The sequence below is a fragment of the Piliocolobus tephrosceles genome, chromosome 11, assembly GCF_002776525.5.
Source record: "Piliocolobus tephrosceles isolate RC106 chromosome 11, ASM277652v3, whole genome shotgun sequence".
Lineage (NCBI taxonomy): Eukaryota > Metazoa > Chordata > Mammalia > Primates > Cercopithecidae > Piliocolobus > Piliocolobus tephrosceles.
Window position 1 is genome coordinate 77,474,328 of NC_045444.1, and position 22,363 is coordinate 77,496,690.

Here is a 22,363-nt window from a genome sequence, read left to right on the forward strand (position 1 = left end):
TTAAGGTTTCATTTCCAACTTATATTTAGGACAGATGCAAGTGTAATATATAAAATAAATTGAAATCAACTTTTATGAAGTTATCAGCTTTTCCTTAGAATCAAGTGATCTGTTTCCTTTTTTTAGTAGAACTTTCATTTGAAACTATTTCTAATGTGCAGGAATTTTTTTCCTTTAGTGTTGGGCAGCCATTCCAAGGGGCTTACCTGGAAATCAACAAGAACCCCAAGTATAAAAAACTCAAAGATGCCATTGAAGAAAAGATCATCATTGCTGAAGTCGTGAACAAAATTAACCGTGCTAATGGGAAGGTAAAAATGCTAACCTTGAAGACTGATAAGAAGTACCTATTACTTGGGATAGTCACCCTGTTTTCTGAATGTAAAAATTTGCATTTCATGTTCTCAGTAGAGTTAACTGTGAAGGCAGCTATTTCCCCTTACCTTGAAGCTTAGATGGAATTTTGCTTGTTCTCTGACATTTTTATGAAATAAAACATATTATTTATGTTCCTTACTGTGTTCTTGGTTTACATAGATATGTTTGTTGAAGGCTGTTGGAATAAAACATGCATTTTTGCAAATAATGCCTTAACTCGTAGACCATTTTTGAGTATTTTTGATCATTGGTTTTTTACTATTTTTTATTTTGTTTTAGAGTACATCTCGGATTTTCCTCTTAACAAATAATAATCTCCTTCTTGCTGACCAAAAGTCTGGACAAATCAAGTCAGAGGTTCCCTTGGTGGATGTGACCAAGGTATCAATGAGCTCACAAAATGATGGCTTCTTTGCTGTCCACCTCAAAGAGGTAAAGGTTCAACAAAAGATTTCTGCACTTCATCTCTCTCTCAGCCATTGATTTTAAAAATTTCCATATCTGACTAATCCTATGGCAGTTTATGTATCTGCCTTGCTAATTTGCAAATTTTGGATATTCGCCCCTATATAAAATCTCGGGCTCGGTTTTTCAGTAACTGAATAAAGTTAATCACTTTTATTGACCAGTTTACTTCACTTTTTGAGACTAATACGTAGGAATACCAAGATGTTTTAAATTTTGTTTTCTCCTGTTTTTTTCTTCTATGTATGAACTTAGTAAATGTCTTAATGTTCATCTGTAATCTGGGGGTTTATATTAAAGGATACAACTAAAATGAAATAGCTGCCAGTTAATTTTAACCTAAATAATTTTTAGTGTTCTGTGCCTTTAGGTTAACCAGGACTCCTGGCTTGGATGCAGTGGTTATGTGTAGGTTCTGGAGTTGGTCTCACTCACTTTATGATGATTTTGGCCAAGGCATTTAACTTATGTGTGCCTACCTACTTTTTGTCATCTTTAAAATGGGGATAGTAAGAGTGCCTACTTCATATAGCATTGTTGTAAGGATTAATTGAGACACTGGAGGAACAGGGCCTGTCACATAACACATAGTCACTGAGTAAACAAAAGCTACCAAATATTGATCAAATGTAGGAGCATGTGTCTAGCTGATAATGTTACTCTCTGGCCAACCCTAAGCTTAGAAAACTCCACAAAGCTTCCCTTAGCCTGTTTTTCCTGCTTTGGATCTTAACTTAAAGGGGGCATATCAAATGCTAGTACAGTGATTCTCAACCTCAGTGACACATTTAAACAGCTTGGGAACTTTAAAAATGCTGATGCCAAGGCCATACCCCCGTGCAATCAAATTAGAATTTCTCAAAAGGGGGCACAAGCATCTTGTTTTCTTCTTTTTTTCTTTTTTCTTTTTTTTTTTTTTTTTTAAATAAACCCAGATGATTCCCTTGCACAGCTAAGGCTGAGAGCCACTGCCTTGGGATATTTGTTAGAAGTGTTGTCGTTAGGGTTTTAACCAAATCACTGAAAAGTTTTTTAATCAAGTCCTTCAGAAGAGTTGCAGGTTAGGTCCATGCTCCTCAAACCTGAATGTGTGAACCCATATCTGGAGGTAGTGTTGTGGTTTCATATTCACTCAGGCTGTGGCAGGGCCTGAGATTCTGCTTTTCTAGCAAGCTCCAAGTGATGCAGATGGTGCTTCTGCTGCATCTACCGACTTTGGGTAGAAGGGGGGTTAGGTAACCTTACTAAAGTGCTCTGAGCAAGTTGGAAGAAACGCTGCTTTTGTCATTATTGTTTACCTTGGGAGAATGGATTCCAGGATCTGATGTTTTAATGAGACTGTAAATATGTTTTTAGCCAAGCCTGTAAATATTGACCTCCTGAGGTATCTTTAATTATGACCGACTCTTGGTTTGTCCTTGCAGGGCTCAGAAGCAGCTAGTAAAGGAGATTTTCTCTTCAGCAGTGATCACCTGATTGAAATGGCCACCAAGCTCTATCGCACGACTCTCAGCCAAACCAAACAGAAGCTCAATATTGAGATTTCCGATGAGTACGTTCATGTATTGTTTGAAAACTCTTTTTCTCTTTCAGCTTTCTTGTTTTAGTTCTGCTCTCTGATCTCATTCATTAATACAACTACTTACTAAGTACCAGGTATGTGTCTAGTAGTTGTTCCACATGATAAATGGGCAGTGAATGACACTGGACCAAGTCTTCAACCTCATATACCTGACATCCTAGTGGAAGAGACCACTATGTACAAATAAAATGATGAAATAGTTGATAAGATTTCAGCTAACAACAAATGTTTATGGAGGAAAAAAAGGGGGTAAGAGTCAGAGAGTAGGCCAGGCGCAGTGGCTCACACCTGTAATCCCAGCACATTGGGAGGCCGAGGCAGGCGAATCACGAGGTCAGGAGTTCGAGACCAGCCTGGCCAACATGGTGAAACCCTGTCTGTACTTAAAATACAAAGGATTAGCTGGGCATGGTGGCGGGTGCCTGTAATCCCAGCTACTCAGGAGGCTGAGGCAGGAGATCTCCTGAACCCGGGAGGCGGAGATTGCAGTGAGCCAAGATCATGCCACTGCACTCTAGCGCAGGTGACAGTGTGAGACTCCATCTCCAAAAAAAAAAAAAAAGCGTCAGAGAGTATTTTTGTTAGGGAGGTCAGGGAGGCCTCTTTGATGTGGTGACATCTGAGACTGGTATCAATTTGAAATTTGCTTCTTCAGTTTCTCATTAGGGTTCTGATTATAGAAGCTGGTTATTTGCATACACGTTGGGGCATCCCCTCATTTACTGAATCTGTCTATGTAATCCGTCTATAAGTTTTTTGGACAAATCTGAGTTACTATGTTGATTATACTTAACTGATTACCTTTCAGTAGATTGTACCTGCTTATGTACTTCTTTGCATATCTAGATTGCTCAGGAAATTTTATTCTTTTCTAATTAAGAATTTGTAGTCTATTCTGTTTCAACTCTTCCTAAAAGTCTTTCTAAAATAAATTTACACCATTTCTGCCCCTTTGTATTACATCAGACTCTCTTTGATATGTTAGGATTTTGCATGCTGCGGGCTTTTCTTAAGTTCTCATTGAAGTGTTTAGATTTGGGTGGGAGGTTGGGCTTCGTACTGTATATTGGAAATTGTTATTTGGACTAAATAACTTTTCTTGTTAATGAGACCTTTTTCATAAAACAAAGAATATTAGGAAAAAAGATAATAGTTGGTGTGTTTCAGTTAAGGATTTAACATGTTAGGGCCTATTAGAGCTTTAAAATCCCTTTATAATAGTTGAAGTTTCTCATAAGCTGGGAGAATGGGCTTCGTAGGGCTGCTGATTCCCACTCATCATGGGAAGATCGTATGTATCCCAGACAGCAGAAGCTCCTCAGTGTACAGACGAAGCAGTCTCATAGTTGTCCCACAACGTGAATAAACTCATCTTCACACAGGAGGGAAATCACACCAACATCCAGACCACAAAGGAATGCTACTTTTAAGCATTTCCCAAACCAGGATTCTAGGAACATTGCTCATACAGGACACTAATAATGATGTACTGTGAAGAAATTGTTCTCTGATGGAAATTGAAAATCTTTCTTCACTACGTCACTTCTCAGAGCCCCTGAAATCCTGTTGTGATTCCCCTGAGGAGCTTTGCGGGGATAGCCTGTGGTGTGATTCCTAAACGTAGCCAACCACAGAGCCCCTGCAGCAGCTCTCACAGCTTGTGTGCGAAGGGGTGCCATCTGGGAAAGGGGGGCAGTTCGCTTCTGGGCAGCAAGGGTCCTTCCCTGTCACAGAGGGCGTGTGATGTTCTGGATGCCATAAGCTTTCAGTAAACATAGTTGTCTGAGCCAAGATTTATAGTGTGGCCACATGAAGAAAACAAATGTTGGGTAGCATTATAATGCCTTTCCTTCTCCAATGCCTCATTATTGATTGGTCTCATAAAAATAAATAAAACAGTTCATAGGACTCTACGTAGCACCCATGGGTCCCTTCCCCAGGTGGCACAGGAAGCCTGGAGACGAAGTTTGTAGGTAAGGATCGTAAATCTCCTTAGGGGAGCATCTTAAATTTAAACAAAAATGTTCAAAGTCATAGACAGGGGCTTCTATTCCTTTATAGCCCTAAGTGGCTTCACCAGCTCTATAGAACCAGTGTTGAAAACCATATGCAGTTTAGTGACTAAGCCCTTCCTTCCTTTATCCTTCCCAGAAGTAGAAGTAGTTACTGTAACAAACCCAGATTCTGTAATCGTTACGGATAAGTGGATGTCAGTTTATGGAAAGAGAATCAAGTCCTGTTAACTCTTTAGTGGATGATGATGATGATTTTTTTTTTTTTTGAGACGGAGTTTCACGCTTGTTGCCCAGGCTGGAGTGCAATGGCATGATCTTGGCTCACAGCAACCTCTCCCTCCTGGGTTCAAGCAATTCTCCTGCCTCAGCCTCTTGAGTAGCTGGGATTACAGGCATGCACCACCACGCCTGGCTAATTTTGTATTTTTAGTAGAGACGGGGTTTCTCCCTGTTGGTCGGGCTGGTCTCGAGCTCCTGACCTCAGGTGATTCACCTGCCTTGACCTCCCAAAGTGCTGGGATTACAGGTGTGAGCCACCGCACCCAGCCTCCAGTGGAATTTAAACGTGCACATATAGAAGTGAGAATTGAATTCATTGAGAGATTCATCTGCCTTATAATTTCTAGCCCTTGAACTTCCAAGCTGTTCAGTGTGTCAATAGATTGCATTTTTAGGATAACCTGCAAGATGTGTACTACAGTCATGCACCGCATAATGACATTTTGGTCAGCAGTGGATCACACAGATGACGGTGGTCCACTGAGATTGTAATGGAGCTGAAAAGTTCTTCTCTCTATTGATGTCACAGCTGTTGTAATGTTATAGTGCAAGGTACTACTCACATCTTTGTGGTGCTGCTGGTGTAAACAAGCCTACTTCACCACCAGTTGTATATGAGTAAAAGCACATACAATTATGTACAATATGTAACTCTTGAAAATGATAATAAATGATGTTGTTACTGGTTTATGTATTTACGATACTATACTTTTTTTTTTTTTTTTTTTGAGATCGAGTCTTGCACTGTTGCTCAGGCTGGAGTGCAGTGGTGTGATCTTGGCTCACTGCAAGCTCTGCCTCCCGGGTTCACACCATTCTCCCGCCTCAGCCTCCCGAGTAGCTGGGACTACTGGTGCCCGCCACCATGCCCTGCTAATTTTTTTATATTTTCAGTAGAGATGGGGTTTCACCATGTTAGCCAGGATGGTCTCAATCTCCTGACCTCGTGATCTGCCGGCCTTGACCTCCCAAAGTGCTGGGATTACAGGTGTGAGCCACCGTGCCCAGCCTATACTATACTTTTTATCTTTATTTTAGAGAGTATGCTTACATATTTAAAAAGTTAATTGTAGGCCAGGTGCGGTGGTTGTAGGCCAGGCGCGGTGGTTCACGCCTGTAATCCCAGCACTTTGGGAGGCTGAGGCGGGTGTATCACGAGGTCAGGAGATCAAGACCATCCTGGCTAACATGGTGAAACCCCATCTCTACTGAAAAAACAAAAAATTAGCCAGGCATGGTGTCAGGCGCCTGTAGTCCCAGCTACTCGGGAGGCTGAGGCAGGAGAATGGCGTGAACCGGGGAGGCAGAGCTTGCGGTGAGCCGAGATGGCGCCACTGCACTCCAGCCTGGGCTACTGAGTGAGACTCCATCTCAAAAAAAAGAAAAAAAAAAGTTAATTGTAAAACAGCCTCGGGCAGGTCCTTCAGGGGGTATTTCAGAAGGCATTGTTATCTTAGGATATGACAGCTCCATGCATATTATTACCCCTGAAGACTTTCCAGTGGGATAAGACATGGAGATAGAAGACAGTGAAATTGATGCTCCTGACCCTGTGTAGGCCTAGGCTAATGTGTTTGTATCTTAGTTTTCAACAAGAAGTTTAAAAAGTAAAATAAAAACATTAAAATTTTAAAAATAGAGAAAAGCTTATAGAATAAGGTTACAAAGAAGGAAAATATTTTTGTACAGCTGTACAAAGTGTTGTGTTTTAAGCTAAGTGTTACTACAAAAGAGCCCAAAACAGCCAGGCCCAGTGGCTCACGCCTGGAATCTTGGCACTTTGGGAGGCTAAGGGCGGTGGATTGTTTGATCTTAGGAGTTCAAGACCAGGCTGGGCGACATGACGAAACCCCTTCTCAACAGAAAATTTAAAAATCAGCCAGTCGGAGGCCGGGTGCAGTGGCTCAAGCCTGTAATCCCAGCACTTTGGGAGGCCGAGACGGGCGGATCATGAGGTCAGGAGATCGAGACTATCCTGGCTAACACGGTGAAACCCCGTCTCTACTAAAAAAAAAAAAAAATACAAAAAACTAGCCGGGCGTGGTGGCGGGCGCCTGTAGTCCCAGCTACTCGGGAGGCTGAGGCAGGAGAATGGCATGAACCCGGGAGGCGGAGCTTGCAGTGAGCTGAGATCCGGCCACTGCACTCCAGCCTGGGTGACAGAGCAAGACTCCGTCTCAAAAAAAAATAAAATGAAATCAGCCAGTCAGGCATGGTGGCATGCACCTGTAGTCCCAGCTTCTCAGGAGGCTGAGGTGGGAGAATCATCTGATCCTGGGAAGATCAAGGCTGCCCTGAGCCATGATTGCTCCAGTGAACTCCAGCCTGGGAGGCAGATCAAGACCCTGTCTCAAAAACAAAACAAAAGAGTCAAAAATGTTTTTAAAATTGTAAAGTTTATAAGGCAGAAAGTTACATTAAGCAAAGGTTAATTTATTACTGAAGAAAGAAAAAATTACTCATAAAGTATACAGTAATGTAATGTCTTAGGCCTTCACATTCACTAACAACTCACTCACTGACTCATCCAGAGCTACTTCCAGGCCTGCAAGCCCCATACATGGTAAGGGCCCTAGACAAGAACACTGTTTTTTATCTTTTATACTATATTCTTACTGTACCTTTTCTATGTTTACTAAGTTTACATATATAAATACCATTGTGTTACAGTTACCAACAGTTACCTACAGTACAATAACACGCTGTAGCATCTAGGTTTAGGTAAGTGCACTCACTCTCTGATATTTGCACAATGACAAAATCACCTCGTGATGCATTTCTCAGAACGTATCCCTTTTATTAGATGATGCATGACTATATTTCTAAAATTAAGTTCCCAAATAGAGTAAAAACTAAAGTGAATTTGTTTCATTAAACATTTCAAATATATGTGTGTGTATATACATATATGTATACACGTGCATACAATAGATACACACACATATATCATTTAAGTTACACAATTGGTTTTCTGAATTTTTGAAATCCAAACAACTAATCTATGTTCCTTTTACCTTGAAATTCTAACTGGTATGAATGCCGTGAAATAATATATTCCATGCTATTGTTTGTTGGAGGATGATTTTCTCTTTTCTATGAGGTGAAGATAAATAATGGTGCTTACCTCCTAGATTGTCCTAAAGCCTGATCTAATAACATAGTAAATGGCTAAGAACAGTGTGGTATGTAGCAAATCCTCAGTATATCTTTTCTATTGTTATTTCTAGTGTGAATCTTTTTTTTTTTTTTGAGACATTGTATCGCTCTATCACCCAGGCTGGAGTGCAGTGGCCAGATACTGACTCACTGCAACCTTTGCCTCCTGGGTTCAAGGGATTCTCCTGCCTCAGTCCCCTGAGTAGTTGAGGTTACAGGCGTGCACCACCATGCCCTGCTAATTTTTTGTGTTTTTAGTAGAGATGGGGTTTCACCATGTCAGCTTTCCAAAGTTCCAAAGTGCTGAGCCACCATGCCTGGCCTCTAGTGTGAATCTTAATCATGAATTATAGACATGGAAACAGTTAATGTATGCCAAGATTATTGGGGAAATAAGTTCCTATACGTTTATTACACTTACAAGTGGTCTTTTTTATTTATTTTGAGACAGTCTCCCATTGTCACCCAGGTCAGAGTGCAGTGGTGTGATTCCGGCTCAATGCAGCCTCCTCCGCCTCCCAGCTGCAAACGATTCCCCTGCCTCAGCTTCCCAAGTAGCTGGAATTACAGGCATGCACCACCATGCCTGGCTAATTTTTGTATTTTTAGTAAAGACATGGGTTTGCCAAGTTGGCTAGGCTGGTCTCGAACTCCTGGCCTCAAGTTGCCTGCCTGCCTTGGCCTCCCAAAGTGCTGGGATTACAGGCATGAGCCACTGTGCTCGGCCCACAAGTGGTCTTTGAAAATAAAAATGTAAAAATGTTTGATTTTTTTAAATGTATGAATTTTCAATAAACCTGAAAGATTCTTTTTTGAGACACATACGTATAAGTATATATGCCAGAGATATATCTCAGATAGTTGAATCTGGAACTATAGCTGTCCTTTCCTCATTGCTTTCAAGTTGAAAAGAAAGAACCCATTTAAAAGATCAGAAGCACTATTCTTATAAAACAACTGATGAATTAGAAGCACATTTGCCTTGTTTCACTCTAGCAGATAATGTTTGCAAAATGTGGCCTCTTTAGACCTTGACACTGAAACTAATGTTTACAGAGTAGAGCTGTGGATCCTCACATTGCTGGGCGATGTCAGTAAGTGGTCAGTGGTTGTTAGGTTGACTCACTTTAATAATGTGCCATTGACTGAGAAAACCATCCTGAGAATATGGAAAATGTCATAATGCTATGCAATGGTGATGGTGGAGAGGAGATGACTGGTTTTGCCACTGGAAGACCTGGTTTCTGGCCCAGTGATGCAGCTCTCCTGTCCCCCGGTGACGCTGTCCCCAGTTCAAGGATCTCATCATATACAGTTGGGGTCCTTCAAAGCACCAGCACAGGGACGGTGTGAAGAACACTCTGTGGGTGCTCAGTTATACACCTAAAGTCGTCTCTTATCCCAGCAGTGGCCCACGTGATACACTGAGGGAAAAATACACTCATGGATTTTTTAATCCATTAATTAATTTCTAAACACTAATGGATATTCTAAATGTTTATAATTTGTATATAAATATTTTAATGGGTATTAAAGATATATGTGGTAGATCAAACACATGATTTTATCCATATTCTGTAGGTCACTATTATTTTGAAATACATTTAAGCTAGCAATAGCTATTAGCATACTATGCAGATATGACAAAAACTATGTAGGACATATGTGAGTAACTGGTGTTTAGAAGCCATAGACTAGAGGGTTGCCAGGCCTCTTCCTTTTGTGAAATTCTTTACCTCATTTTCTCAATTTGTTGATTTTTCTTTTTTTTTTTTTTTGAGACACAGTTTCGCTCTGTCGCCCAGGCTGGAGTGCAGTGGCACGATCTTGGCTCAGTGCAAGATCCGCCTCCCAGGTTCACACCATTCTCCTGCCTCAGCCTCCCGAGTGGCTGGGACTACAGGCACCCGCCACCATGCCCAGCTAATTTTTGTATTTTTATTAGAAATGGGGTTTCACCGTGTTAGCCAGGATGGTTTCAGTCTCCTGACCTCGTGATCCACCCGCGTCGGCCTCCCAAAGTGCTGGGATTACAGGCGTGAGCCACTGTGCTCAGCCAATTTGTTGACAATAGGAGCCCCCTCCCATATTTTTGCCATGGAAAAAAGGAAATATAACATATTGGTCTTTCCATTTGAAACACAGAAATAATTCTTAGCCTTTCTACCTTACTAGAATATGATGAGTTAATGAACTTTAGTTTTCTTAGGGCTAAATGAGGACTACTGGAGGTAAATTGCATTGATACAATTCTGTGTAAGAAGTGCTCATGGGAAGAAGTGATACAGGTTGATTCTCCCTTATTCAAAATGCTTGGGACAAGAAGTGTTTCCAGTTTCTGGTTTTGGAATGCAGTCATGTGTTTAACATGGGGATATGTACTAAGAAGTGCGTCAGTAAGTGATTTTGTGCAAACGTCAGAGTGTGTACTTACACAAACATAGATGGTATAGCCTATTACACACCTAAGCTATATATTATAGTATAGCCAACTGCTCATAGCTTGTTACTGTACTGAATACTGTAGGCAATTATAACACAATGGTAAATAGTTGTCTATCTAAACAGAAAAAGTACAGTAAAACTACAGTATAAAAAACAAAAAATGGTACGACTGTATAGGCCAGCTCCATCATAATCTTATGGGGCCCCCATCGTATATGACTGACAGTGAATTAGGTATGTTTACATCAGTCACCACAAACGTGAGTAGTGTATTGCCCTACATTAGGAGAGCTATGACGTCGCTAAGCCATAGGAATTTTTCCGTTCTTACAGGACCACCATCATATATGTGGTTCATTGTTCACTGAAACGTTGTTAGGTAGCACATAGACTGTATTTGCATTATACTTAACGTTTCAGTCTTAATCTGAAAATCTAAAATCTGAAATGTTCCAACAAGCATTTCCTTTGAGCATCATATCAGTGTTTTAAAAATTTCAGAGTTTGGAGCATTTCAGATTTTTGGATTAGGTTAGGGATGCACAGCCTGTACTCGCCAAGATCAGTATCCATTAAAATACAAAAGCAAGTGTTAACTATAATCATGAGCTGTTTTGTGTATACATTAATTTGTTTTATTCTTTTCTCCTAGGTTCCTGGTACAGTTCAGACAAGACAAAGTATGTGTGAAGTTTATTCAGGGAAACCAGAAAAATGGGAGTGTCCCAACATGTAAACGAAAAAACAACCGTCTCCTTGAAGTTGCTGTCCCTTAACTGGCGCCTCCTCTCTACTTTCATGGACTTGTTTCTTTGTAATAGTGCAATTTGGTTTTGTTTTATTTGGGGTTCATTGTATGTTTGGGAATCACCAAAGGCTTTTAGAGTTCTTTGGCAAAATAAAAATATTTGACTAATCAATTTTTATTATCGGAATAGTTTTAACCTTTCAAATACATGTTCTGTCCTGGAGCAGGATTGTAGAAACTAACAGTGTCTATTTTCATGTCTGATGTGTTCTTCGTTTAGTCATCATGTTAAATCTGTGTACCCTAAATCAGCATATTACTCATAAATCATTAATTCTTATAAGTATAGGAAATGGTCTTAAAAGATACTGCATTCATTCATCAAATATTTATTCCATGCCTACTCTATGCTAGGCCCTGTGCTAGATGGTATGAAAACTTAATTAGGAATCTTTTTGTTTTTGAGACCATTGCATTCTGGCTGATTTGTGCTGGTTTAACGACATCTAAGAAGGTTTAGAAATGTTGAGACCAAAATAATAACTGTTAATGATGGACAGCATTATTAGGAACCCTGTAGTATGATATTTAACAATATAGGCTTCAAGAAGGGCTGGTCCTAAGAGGGGGCAGAGACGAACAACAGGGTTAAATCCCTCTACATGCGGTTTCTGTTTGAAAAAAAGAAAACTGACATTTGAACAGACTTTTAATTTGTTTAAACCTCTGGTAATTACTTGTAACAGTAGAAAATAGAAGTCATTCTTATTTTAGAAAAAGTGACAGAAGCAGTCCAGTAAGATTATATGTTTCTGTTTCTGGTAAATGTCATATATGATCCTCGAAATGATAATATCTCCAGAATATTGTTTTCACCCAAATTTGAGTAGATATTTTAAACACCTAACAAAGCAAAGGGCTAAAAGCCATTCGGATAGCAGTAAACATTCTGTATGATGTGCAATAAAACATGCAAGATCTTTTTTGAAAGTTTTATTTATAATACACATTTTTGTATGAGAAAGGTGATTGGTACAGGGTGCCTATTTTAGTCATGGATCAAAATTAAATTTATGTAATTTGCAGGGCTTTCTTTCTATTCCTTCAAATTTATAAGGGTTCATTTTGGAAACTACATTTTAAACTTTGGAATCAAATTGTTTCTTATTTGGGAGGATAATGTATATACATTGGTATTATGTTAAATAATAAAAGTGTTCTAATTTGGTGCCATTTGCTGAATCACAACTGTATTTTTGTATCTCAAGCTATTTTCATATGTTGTGTGTCAATGTATCATCTCTCAGAAAGGCTTTACAATCCAAACATTATATGTTCTCTGTGTAACTGAATTTCACTTACCTTTTATAAACCAGAAACATTAATTGCAAATATTTTCTGGGGATTTTCTCTCAACTTTTGTATTTTTAAAAATTGCTCACATAAAGAAATTCTCAGAAGTCTTTGTGTTTATTGGTGCAGGTAGAGGATGTAATTACTTAGATTCTTCTTGATGTGTGCCTAAAGTGGTAGATTAGTAGTTCCTGATACTGGTGAGTAGAAATTTGGAAATGAGAGGGTGTGTTGTTTTAAATAATATGCAATGTGTTCACATTGCTCAGCATAAAAGTAAGTGTTAAAAGATACACATTACAAATTCTCCATCCTGTCAGCCACCTGTCTGCTTAGTTCCCACCCTCCCTGAAACATTAACCATTGTTGTTAGTTGCTTTTGTATTACTTTGTCCGTATGTTTGCAAGAGGAAATCAAAATAGATTCTTACGTTCTTCTGCGTTAGTAGACAAAAGCTAGTATATTATATTGTAGCCATTGTTCTTTATCTCGCCTTCTTCACCTAGCAAAATATCACGAAGAGCTGCTCATTCTTCTGTTGTATGGATGTGCTGTGGTGGATTTACCTGGTCTCCTACTCATTATCATGGGGTTGCTTCCTAAATGGAACTTGAGGATGGAAGACTAGGATGGAAAGGAGAAATATCCCATGGGTCTACTTGTTAGATTGTTCCAAATACCTTATTTGCAGATTATTCAATCAGTCTTGTCACTGAAGTATTCAATAATTTTTGGTCATGGAACCCATTCTGCATGGGTTGTGATTTGACGTGTTGGGAAAGATTTGCTGAACTGCAGCCAGAAAGCTTCCTTATGTACCAAGGTGAAAGCCCTTCACATTCCCCATTGGGAAGAGCAATAATAACTTGAGCATACCATAAACAAGAGTGCCACTGCGGCCCAGGTAACCCACCATAGAGCAGTGTTTCCCGAAATGGCACTGCGCGTCAGTCTGGGTCAACACCACAAGGAAAGTTTTTTGTTTTTTGGTTTTTTTGAGACAAGAATCTTGCTGCGACACCCAGGCTGGAGTGCAGTGGCATGTTCTTGACTCACTGCTACCTCCACTTCTTGGGTTCAAGCGATTTCCCTACCTCAGCCTCCTGAGTAGCTGGGACCACAGGCACACACCACTATGTCCAGCTACTTTTTGTATTTTTAGAAGAGACAGGGTTTCACCATGTTGGCCAGGCTGGTCTCAAACTCCTGACCTCAAGTGAACCACCTGCCTCGGCCTCCCAAAATGCTGGGATTACAGGCATGAGCCGCTGCACCCGGCTAGAAAGCTCATTTTAAAAAAATTACCAAAAACAAAAACCCATGCCAGTTCCTGGGCCATACCCTATACTAACCGAATCAGGATCTCAAATAGAGTTTGAAAACAGACATTTTAAAGAAAATCTCCAGATGCATTCCAGCCCGGGCGACAGAGTCTGACCCTGTCTCAAAAAAGAAAAATCTCCAGATGACTCACACACGTTGAAGTTTGAGAACCACCAAGGGAAATACTAGAGCTTCTCTATAGCTACACACAGCCGTCTATGCCTTTAAAAGTCCTCCTTTGGTGACCCTGATTGCCACCCAAAAATGAGAACCACTAGTCTAAAGCTTCCCTCTGGCTGCATGTGGCCCAGTGAGCCGTGCCTGCCAAATCTGCCAACCCTAGTGCCCGACTAGAGGTTACCAATAACTGTGGCATCACTGTATTACAGTGAGCAAGAAACTGATACTCCTTTATCTCGGTTTCTGTCACTGTCCTGCAATGGAAAGTTAAAGCATTGGTGACACTCCAGAATTCCTGTGTATTTTGGCCTGGCCTCACAGGCCTTACTTGTGCCCGCCCATAACTTAGGAGGTTGCCTGGCCTCTGCAGTGACTTCTAGGAGTGAGTGGAGTGACTAGACCTAGTCACCTAGGACCTAGACTCTTAGATCTAGTCCAGTAGTGACGAGGAGTGGCCAGACCCTGGGGTGACTAACTGATGGGCTTCAAAAAAGTAAATAGGTAATGGGTACCAAATAGACCATGGTAGTTGCCAAGGTATGCAGTGTAGTTGATGCAGCTACTCTTGACTTTGATTTCCACCTGCCACAGGACAAGAAGGGAGTATGGGAATAGTTATTCTCTAATAACTTGATTACAGTTTTGTATTGCACACTCTTGCAATAATAACTTGGACCCAGAACTCAAATGTAAGGCCTTCAGCTCAAGTTTGAAAACCTTTGCTCATACCCAGGGGTGATGGGGGTATGTCTGTAATGGCAAAGAAGCAGCCCAAGAGTTCTGAGAATCATAGGGATATCTTCAGTATTATGGATTTGGCAGAAATCTAAGAGAATGAACTGTTTGATTATTATGCCATGTCAGTATGCTGAGAACTCTCCAAAGTTCATGTAATTGAGTATAATTATGATAATTAGAGCATGGTTCAAAATTCTTTTAGGCCAAATATAAAAGGCAAAACTTCTTATCTGTTGTTTTTCATATATAATAGGTAAGGTAGTTCTTAGACTCATTGAAATCTTGAAATGGCAAGTACTCTAAAATGGTGTAAGTTGCTGGGGAAGAATTTAGTAAATTCGTTAATGTGTGTTCTCACAATGACTTTTAACCAGAATGCATCATATTAAGAGCTTTTGTTTTTAAGCTGGGCATTGTTTTTCCATGAATGTTGTGGTACTCAAATTCACTAAAACAGAAGAATGGAAGAGAAAGAAGGGCAGTAGTTTTGCTTTTCTTTCCTCCTGTTGAGAAAAACAGCTGTAAGTTTTCATCATACATTTGAAGAGTTTCTGTTGGGTTATTATTGGAGGAGCACTTTCTTTGAGTCTTACTTTAATAATTCTGTTATGTGCTCTTTGATTCTTAGGTTTTGGTTAGCTAAACCCTAGGAAGCCGTGACCTTGATGAGGTGGCACATGCTTTCTGGTCTCCTCAGCTTTTATTTCATTTGCCACACAGAAGAAAATTAATTGTTTTGAGTTGGTTTCCTCCAAATCATGGAATGTTTGCCTCATTTTCTTTGGTTTGAAGATCATTTTCAAAATCTGGAGTTAATCACAGTACAGCATAAGCCACAATCTCTTTCTCATTAACTTTTTTTCTGGCATGGTTGCTAGATCACTTCTTGTCAGTTCCATGAAATTCAACAAAAATCTCTAACTTTATAACCAAGGAAAATAGTCTCAGCTTCTCAGTATTTCAAGGAGGAATAGGGAACAGAATTTAATTCCATATTCACCCAGAGTCCTGGCAGTACTAAGGGAAAGATCACTAGCTATCTTATTTCAGTTATTTTATATTCACCCCAACTTTTTTTTTTCTGGTGGGGGAGGGGGCCCACTGAGTAACAGAATTGTCATATTCCCTTTAAAAATACACATTTTAATAATATATACATCAGAAATGCATCCATGTGACTAGCACCCAAAACAAGCACCCCAAAGACAGCACCCATAGGCCCCCTTCTGAATTCTAGTCATAATCATTCCACAAAAGTAACTCATCTTATTTTATACTACATTTATTAATTGTGCCCATTTTAAAGCTTTATATAAATTGAATCATACAATATATAGTCTTCTCCCTGGCTTATTTCATTTGTATTTTTTGCACGTAGCTAAGTTTGTTGAATATATAATTCATGTTGTTACACTGCAATTTTGTGGTCTATTTTACTGTTGATGGCCATTTGGCTATTGTACATAGTGCTGCTGCAGACGTTCTTGTACGCATCTGTTGGTGGATATGTGTACACATTTCTGCTGAATATATACCTAGGAGTAGAACTGCTGGATTATACGGTAAGCATATGTACAGCTTGAGTAGACTGTCAAACTGACTTCTAAAGGAGCGATACCAGTTTACACTCCCACCAGCAGTGCATGAGGGTTGCAGTTGCTCTACATGCTTGCTGTAGGTGGTATTGTCCATCTTTTAAAGATTCTTCTTATGGATCTTAGCCTTAATTTTCATTTCCTTATGACTAATGAGCTCAATTACCTTTTCAATATTGGCCATTTGGATATCACCATTTGCGAAGTGCCTGTTCAAGTATTTTGCCAATTTTTCTGTCTAGTTTTTTTTTTATTTGCAATTGTATATATATTTTGAATATGAGCTCTTTATGTATGTGACATGTATTTTCTCATGGTGTGTGGTTACCTTTTTCTTCTACCAGTGTCTTTTGATTAACAGAAACTCTGTTGTAGTGTATATAATCAAGTTTATCAATTCTTTCCTTTATAGTGAGTACTTTTTCTTTTCTGTTTATGAAATACTTGCTTACCCAATATTATGAAGATATTTGTCTGTGTTTTCTTCTAGAATCTCTATTGTTTAACCCATTGCATTTAGAATTTCAGTCCACCTGAAAGCATCTGGCTTACACCTGGAAGATTCAGTTATAACTTAACCACCTTGAGCCAACTCTAGCCCTAAACCTAATTGGTTGTTTTAAAGTTTTTTTAATGATGTAGGGGGTCAAGATTCATTTTTTCCCCATATAGACATCTAGTGGACCCAACACCTTTTATTGAAAAGGCCTGCCTTTTCACTGCATTGTTTCTAAATTTTCTTTTCTATTACATTGTTTATTTGTATCAACATTGCACTGTGTCCATTATTACAGCTTTGAAATATGTTGGCATAGTCGTTGAAAAGTGAAATTCGTAATTCTTAGTGACAGGTCCTAAGCTCTGGTTGCAGAGGAAAAAGGCATTAAAACTAATAAATTTACTTTTTCAGGTATAGGAAGTAATGATAGTTCATCAGAGTTTTAAAAATATGAACATAAAGCCCTTTCCTTTTGCCACAGGGATTTGAGCATGGGAGTTCCTAATGGAATTGTATGGGGAAAATATGAGATGTTTCCTTGAAGTAAATTAACAGTTTCTAATTTTATGCGATATTTTGGATTTCCATTGACTCAGTGGTTTCTAGCCATATTACTAGTCATCTTCATTTAAAGTTTTCCATAAAGTCTTCCTAAAATTACTGTCTTATATAAATGCATGTGAATGTTTTCTCTTGTTTTTAGGTGAGGCTGCCTGTTTCCCTCTTCCTTTAGTATTGGGTAACGAGAGACCTCTGAGGTTTTTCTAATTCTTTAAATATTATAGTTGGTTATCTTGTGCAATGATAATAGTGTATAGATGAGGCCAGATGGTTCCAGAAGTGGAGTTCGTATCTTTGTTTGGCTTTTTTAATACTCCCACCCTTTTTTTTTAAAGAGATTTTCCTAACTCATTTCCCAGTAATCCGTCTCTTGTGTGCAATTCTGAGCTAGTTAAATTCAGAATTGCCTTTTTAAAAATAATCTCTGCCAGCTCAGCTTTCCTGAAATTGGGATTTTAATTGACAGAGAGGAGCAATACTAAAAAGGCAGAGTAACTGTTGTTAGTAGCAGTAAAGACATATGCATCATTTATTTTTTCATGAGAAGCAAATTATAGTCAAAGGAAAACATATTTAACTTAGTCGTTTTATGTGTACCAATAAGAATCAATTGCTTGAGAAAGTCAAATAGGAAATGAATAAGTTTTGTATCTGTCTAAATTCATATACTGAAAGGAAGTGGAAGGTTGTTGAGGCATTGCAGAGCAGAAAACAAACATTTTCCTCCATCCTTCAGAAACCTGAAAGTAGTCTTTTAGCTGCAGTATACTACAATTTCACCCTCTTTCTTTATTCAGCAATGTAACTGATGTGGTAATATTTCCATTCTGTTGTCTCTAAAATCGTAACTTCTAGAATGGAATAATGCTGTATTTAAGCAGAGCAGCCATCAAGACTAATTATCCGTGATATCCAAAATGACCTGAAATGCATTTCCTGAAGTTTGAAAACAGCAGCTTTTAGAATAGAAGCTCTTAAGGTCCCCAATCCCCAGGCCACGAATCGGTACCGGTCTACGACCTGTTAGGAACCCAGCCACGCAGCCAGAGGTGAGGAGCGCTAGCATTACTGCCTGAGCTCCGCCTCCTGTCAGATCAGCTGCAGCATTAGATTCTCACAGAAGGGCGAATCCCATTGTGAGCTGTGCATGCTAGGGATCTAGGTCGCACGTTCCTTGTGAGAATCTATTGCCTGATGATCTGAGGTAAAACAGTTTCATCTCTAAGAAATGCCCCCCACCCCACCAACTGTCCATGGAAAAATTGTCTTCCACAAAACTGGACCTTAGTGCCAAAAAGGTTGGGGACAGCTACAGCTGCTCTTAGAGGTTAGGATTGTATCCTACTAGATTGGACTCAACACTGTCAAATAAAACTACCCAATACTTTCTGATAGGGGGAAATCAAGTAAGTTTCTATTCAGATGGCCATACCATTTACAGAGAAGGGGAGAAAACTTACTCCCACCTTGAGCATTATTTTGTAGCATGTGGATGACTATAAACAAAAGTAGGAAGATATTTATAGATACCTACGTGTTTCTGTTGGAAAATACCTTCACTTTACTGTGGCTTTGAATTTAAACGGGGCAGAAATGTTTGTGTCTCAGTATTAATATGAATGAATGAGTGTGAAGATCCAGGAAACGGCAGTAGTTGGAATCTAGTCTCTCTGCTCATCTTGGAGACTATTTGGTAACTCTTTACTTCCTAGCACAAATCGGACTTGGATCTCAAAAAGAAATGGGAACTGGTAGCATTAAATGGAAAGTACTTGGGAGCTGTTACAGAAACACTACTAAAAGGGAAGGAAATTCACCCACCAATTTGTTCTTTCCACTAGAAAAAAAAAGCCCCACAGATGAAGATGCCCTGTGTTGTGTCTTGAACTGTCCTCAAACCACACCAGGCACATGGGCAAATTTTGTTTGAAAAAGTCTATTTCAGAAGTGTGATTTGATAGTGTAGATGCAGACACACTATTCATATCCTTGTCATCTCTGAAGAGCACATGTGGCTAATCAGGGAGATTGGTATGGTTCTTCTCTACTCTCCTGGATTGCAGTAAGTCAGCACTGGTCACATGGTTGCCACTTGCCTCCCAAAACAAACCCATCTTTGTACCATCTTTGTACTGGGATTTTATTATATTTTCTGCTGAGACATGGTACATTCTAGTAATAGGAACCGCTTTGTATTGAGTGTAGAAATTTACATTCTTACATCCTGCCATTAAGTCTTACTTTGGTTGAGCAAGTCAGTCACTTTCCAATAACTGCATCACTATTTGTTCTTTCCATGGATCTAATAAAATGCATTTAGACTGAAATTAGATCCCTGAAATGAGCAATTTTGCTCTTAGAGTTCACCTCAACCAGTCTTGCCAAATCTGTGTCATTAGCCAGAAATGCCAGCTGATGGCTTGGCAGAAACCCTACACTACTGTTCAAATGAAAGTACATTAATGTCTCGAAGGTAGCCACCTTGATTTAGAATATGGATGCTGAGGATTGTGATAGTGAAGGAAAGCACTTTTCTAAAAAGTATTTTCCCTGTATACGTTGGGTTTCAAGAATATCAATCAAATATTAAAAACAAAATATTAAGAAGTTATGTCATCCAGTTAAATGTTTCCCAACATTTTCTACTACGAAGACCATTTTTTAATGTCTTCATGAACACCTGCATAATGGTAGTCATGCTTTTAGCATCTTTTGATTGGGCCAAATACATAATTTGTGTAAGTTCGAGACAAGTAAATCTGCATTTTCTTAATTATAGCACATTTAAATATGTTTGGAAAATGTCATTACATGTGTTTACAGGTCTTATTTAATATAGTCAACAAATAATACTTGGTTCATGTGAACTTACAGATCCTTTACCAAAACTCCAAAGGCTGGAAGTTGCTGAACTGTAACCTCCAGTCCCTTCACTTTGCAGAGAAGAAAAATCAGGGCCCAGGCCAGGCGCAGTGGCTCACGCCTGTAATCTCAGCACTTTGGGAGGTAGTGGATCACAAAGTCAGGAGATCGAGACCATCCTGGCTAACACGGTGAAACCCAGTCTCTATTAAAAATACAAAAAATTAGCCGGGCACAGTGGCAGGTGCCTGTAGTCCCAGCTACTCGGGAGGCTGAGGCAGGAGAATGGCGTGAACCCAGGAGGCGGAGCTTGCAGTGAGCGGAGATCACGCCACAGCACTCTAGCCTGGGTGAAAGAGTGAAACTCTGTCTCGAATAAAACAAATAAACAAAATAAAAATCAGGGTCCAGAGAGATGCAGTGATTGGTTTAAGGTTTTGTGGTTACTGGAAGAACTAGACTACAATTCATGTCTTCCGGGTTTCCACTCCTATAGGCTCCCCAAGGAGGATTAGGAAAAGATGCCCAAACACTTGTTTCAAGTAGGAAATTATAGGTGATGGATATCAATGGAAGATGCTGACTTTTCTTTAAGTACAGGAAAAATGGAAGCCAAAACTGGCAGTGCCTGGCACATATTGTTCAATAAATAGAGCAGACAGAAGCATAACTTCTTTCCCATATCTAACCCTCTACTTTCCTAATCATTCTGGTTTTTTTAAAACACGAAGCTCTCATTGTCCTTGTTCACTCAAGTTGTCCAATTGAACGTTCAGGCCTGCTTTTCCCAAAGATAATTATTTATGGTAGTTTAACTCCCACTCCCCTCTACCCTCCCCACCCCTATAGCTTTCTGTAATACCTGTTTAAGGGACTGATCTTCGGTCCCTGTAGACCATCCCTCTGGCAGGAAGTGGGCACAAGTAGATGTCCTCTTTACCAGTCTGTCCTAAGTAAAGTAATACTGATATGAACAATTACATAAATTTTTCCTTGGTCTTTTTTTTTTTCCTTGTATAATAGTAGTTATCTCTAAGCTATTTAAGATGGTGCATATTCCAAAACAAAATTGTATCTATATAATAAGTATAAACTAACCTGCAGTACGAACACCCATTTCACAAACACATTTGCATCTTCCCCACCTCCATGAAATTATTACTTGAGTCCCACAGAACTCACTTTTGTGGCAGAGCCAACGTAAATGTCTAAGGAAAAATGAAACCTGTTGCATGTGTTAAAAGAAGAACTTCAGACAAATTTAACAGAGTTTATTTGAGCAAAGAATGATTGATGAATAGGGCAGTACTCAGAACCAGAAGAGGTACGGAGAGCTACACCCAGGAGTGTGAGCAGTGAGATTTTATAGGCTGGACACAGAAGCAAAGTAGAGAAATCACCTGATTGACTACAGCTAGGCCTCTGCCTTATCTAGGCATGGTTTGATGAGCTGACCGCCTGTAATTGGCTGAAACAGCTGTTTGTTATACTCCTAAGAGAGGTTGCAGTTTGTTAGGTAGGATCTCAAAGTATGGACATAACCTCAGGCTAATGGCCTTATGCTTATTTAAACACCTGAAGAGTAGGTTTGTTAGGCAAACTGCATTTCAGATGGCTCCTTCCTGGAGTCAGCACTCTTTCAGACAAGTCAAAGTGATACTCCTAATTTTTCCCAAAGGAAAGAGGAAAGAACAGAGACCTCTGGCTGCCTAAAGAGACATTGGGCATTTAGATACTTCTGCTCTTAGTTTCCTAATGGTTATTTTTAAGTTGATAGTGTTCATGTATAAAGAAATAAATTTTAACTCTGTATGAGAATGAGGTCCTTACCTTTGTTTATAGAAAAATTGTGGCTGCTTGCAACCCATATCATTTACTTAATAGGAAGGTTAAGCGAAATTGATTATCATGAGGCTAAATTGAGCCAATATTAGCTACTTCTGATAGGCAAAATCATGGTGGGATTTTGCACAGATATATGCTGCTGAGACTCGAGAGCCCTAACATCTTTAATTTTGGGGGGAGAACATTTTAGAGTAGATTGGTAGTTCTGTCTAGAGTTGGCTTCATTAGATCTTAATACTGGTTTATAAACACACACACACACACACACACACACACACACACACACACACATGCCCCAGAGCTTTTGTACCATGCACTTCTGTAGAAGCTTATTTTTC

The 22,363-nt window shown here is 39.4% G+C and overlaps 1 protein-coding gene across 2 annotated transcripts in view; it reads left to right on the top strand.

Moving 5' to 3' along the window:
• MYO1B (myosin IB) overlaps positions 1–12,310 on the top strand; it is a 186,119-nt gene extending 173,809 nt beyond the window's left edge. Inside the window, exons 26-29 of one of the 2 annotated variants that reach the window (XM_023217800.2) lie at positions 179–311; positions 658–810; positions 2,268–2,395; positions 10,973–12,310. In XM_023217800.2, the coding sequence (XP_023073568.1) occupies positions 179–311; positions 658–810; positions 2,268–2,395; positions 10,973–11,096 (538 nt within the window). In that variant the 3' untranslated portion in view covers positions 11,097–12,310. The remainder of the gene's footprint in view (positions 1–178; positions 312–657; positions 811–2,267; positions 2,396–10,972) is intronic. The other variant, XM_023217791.2, reaches the window with a different exon arrangement.
• The last annotated feature ends 10,053 nt before the right edge of the window (positions 12,311–22,363 follow it).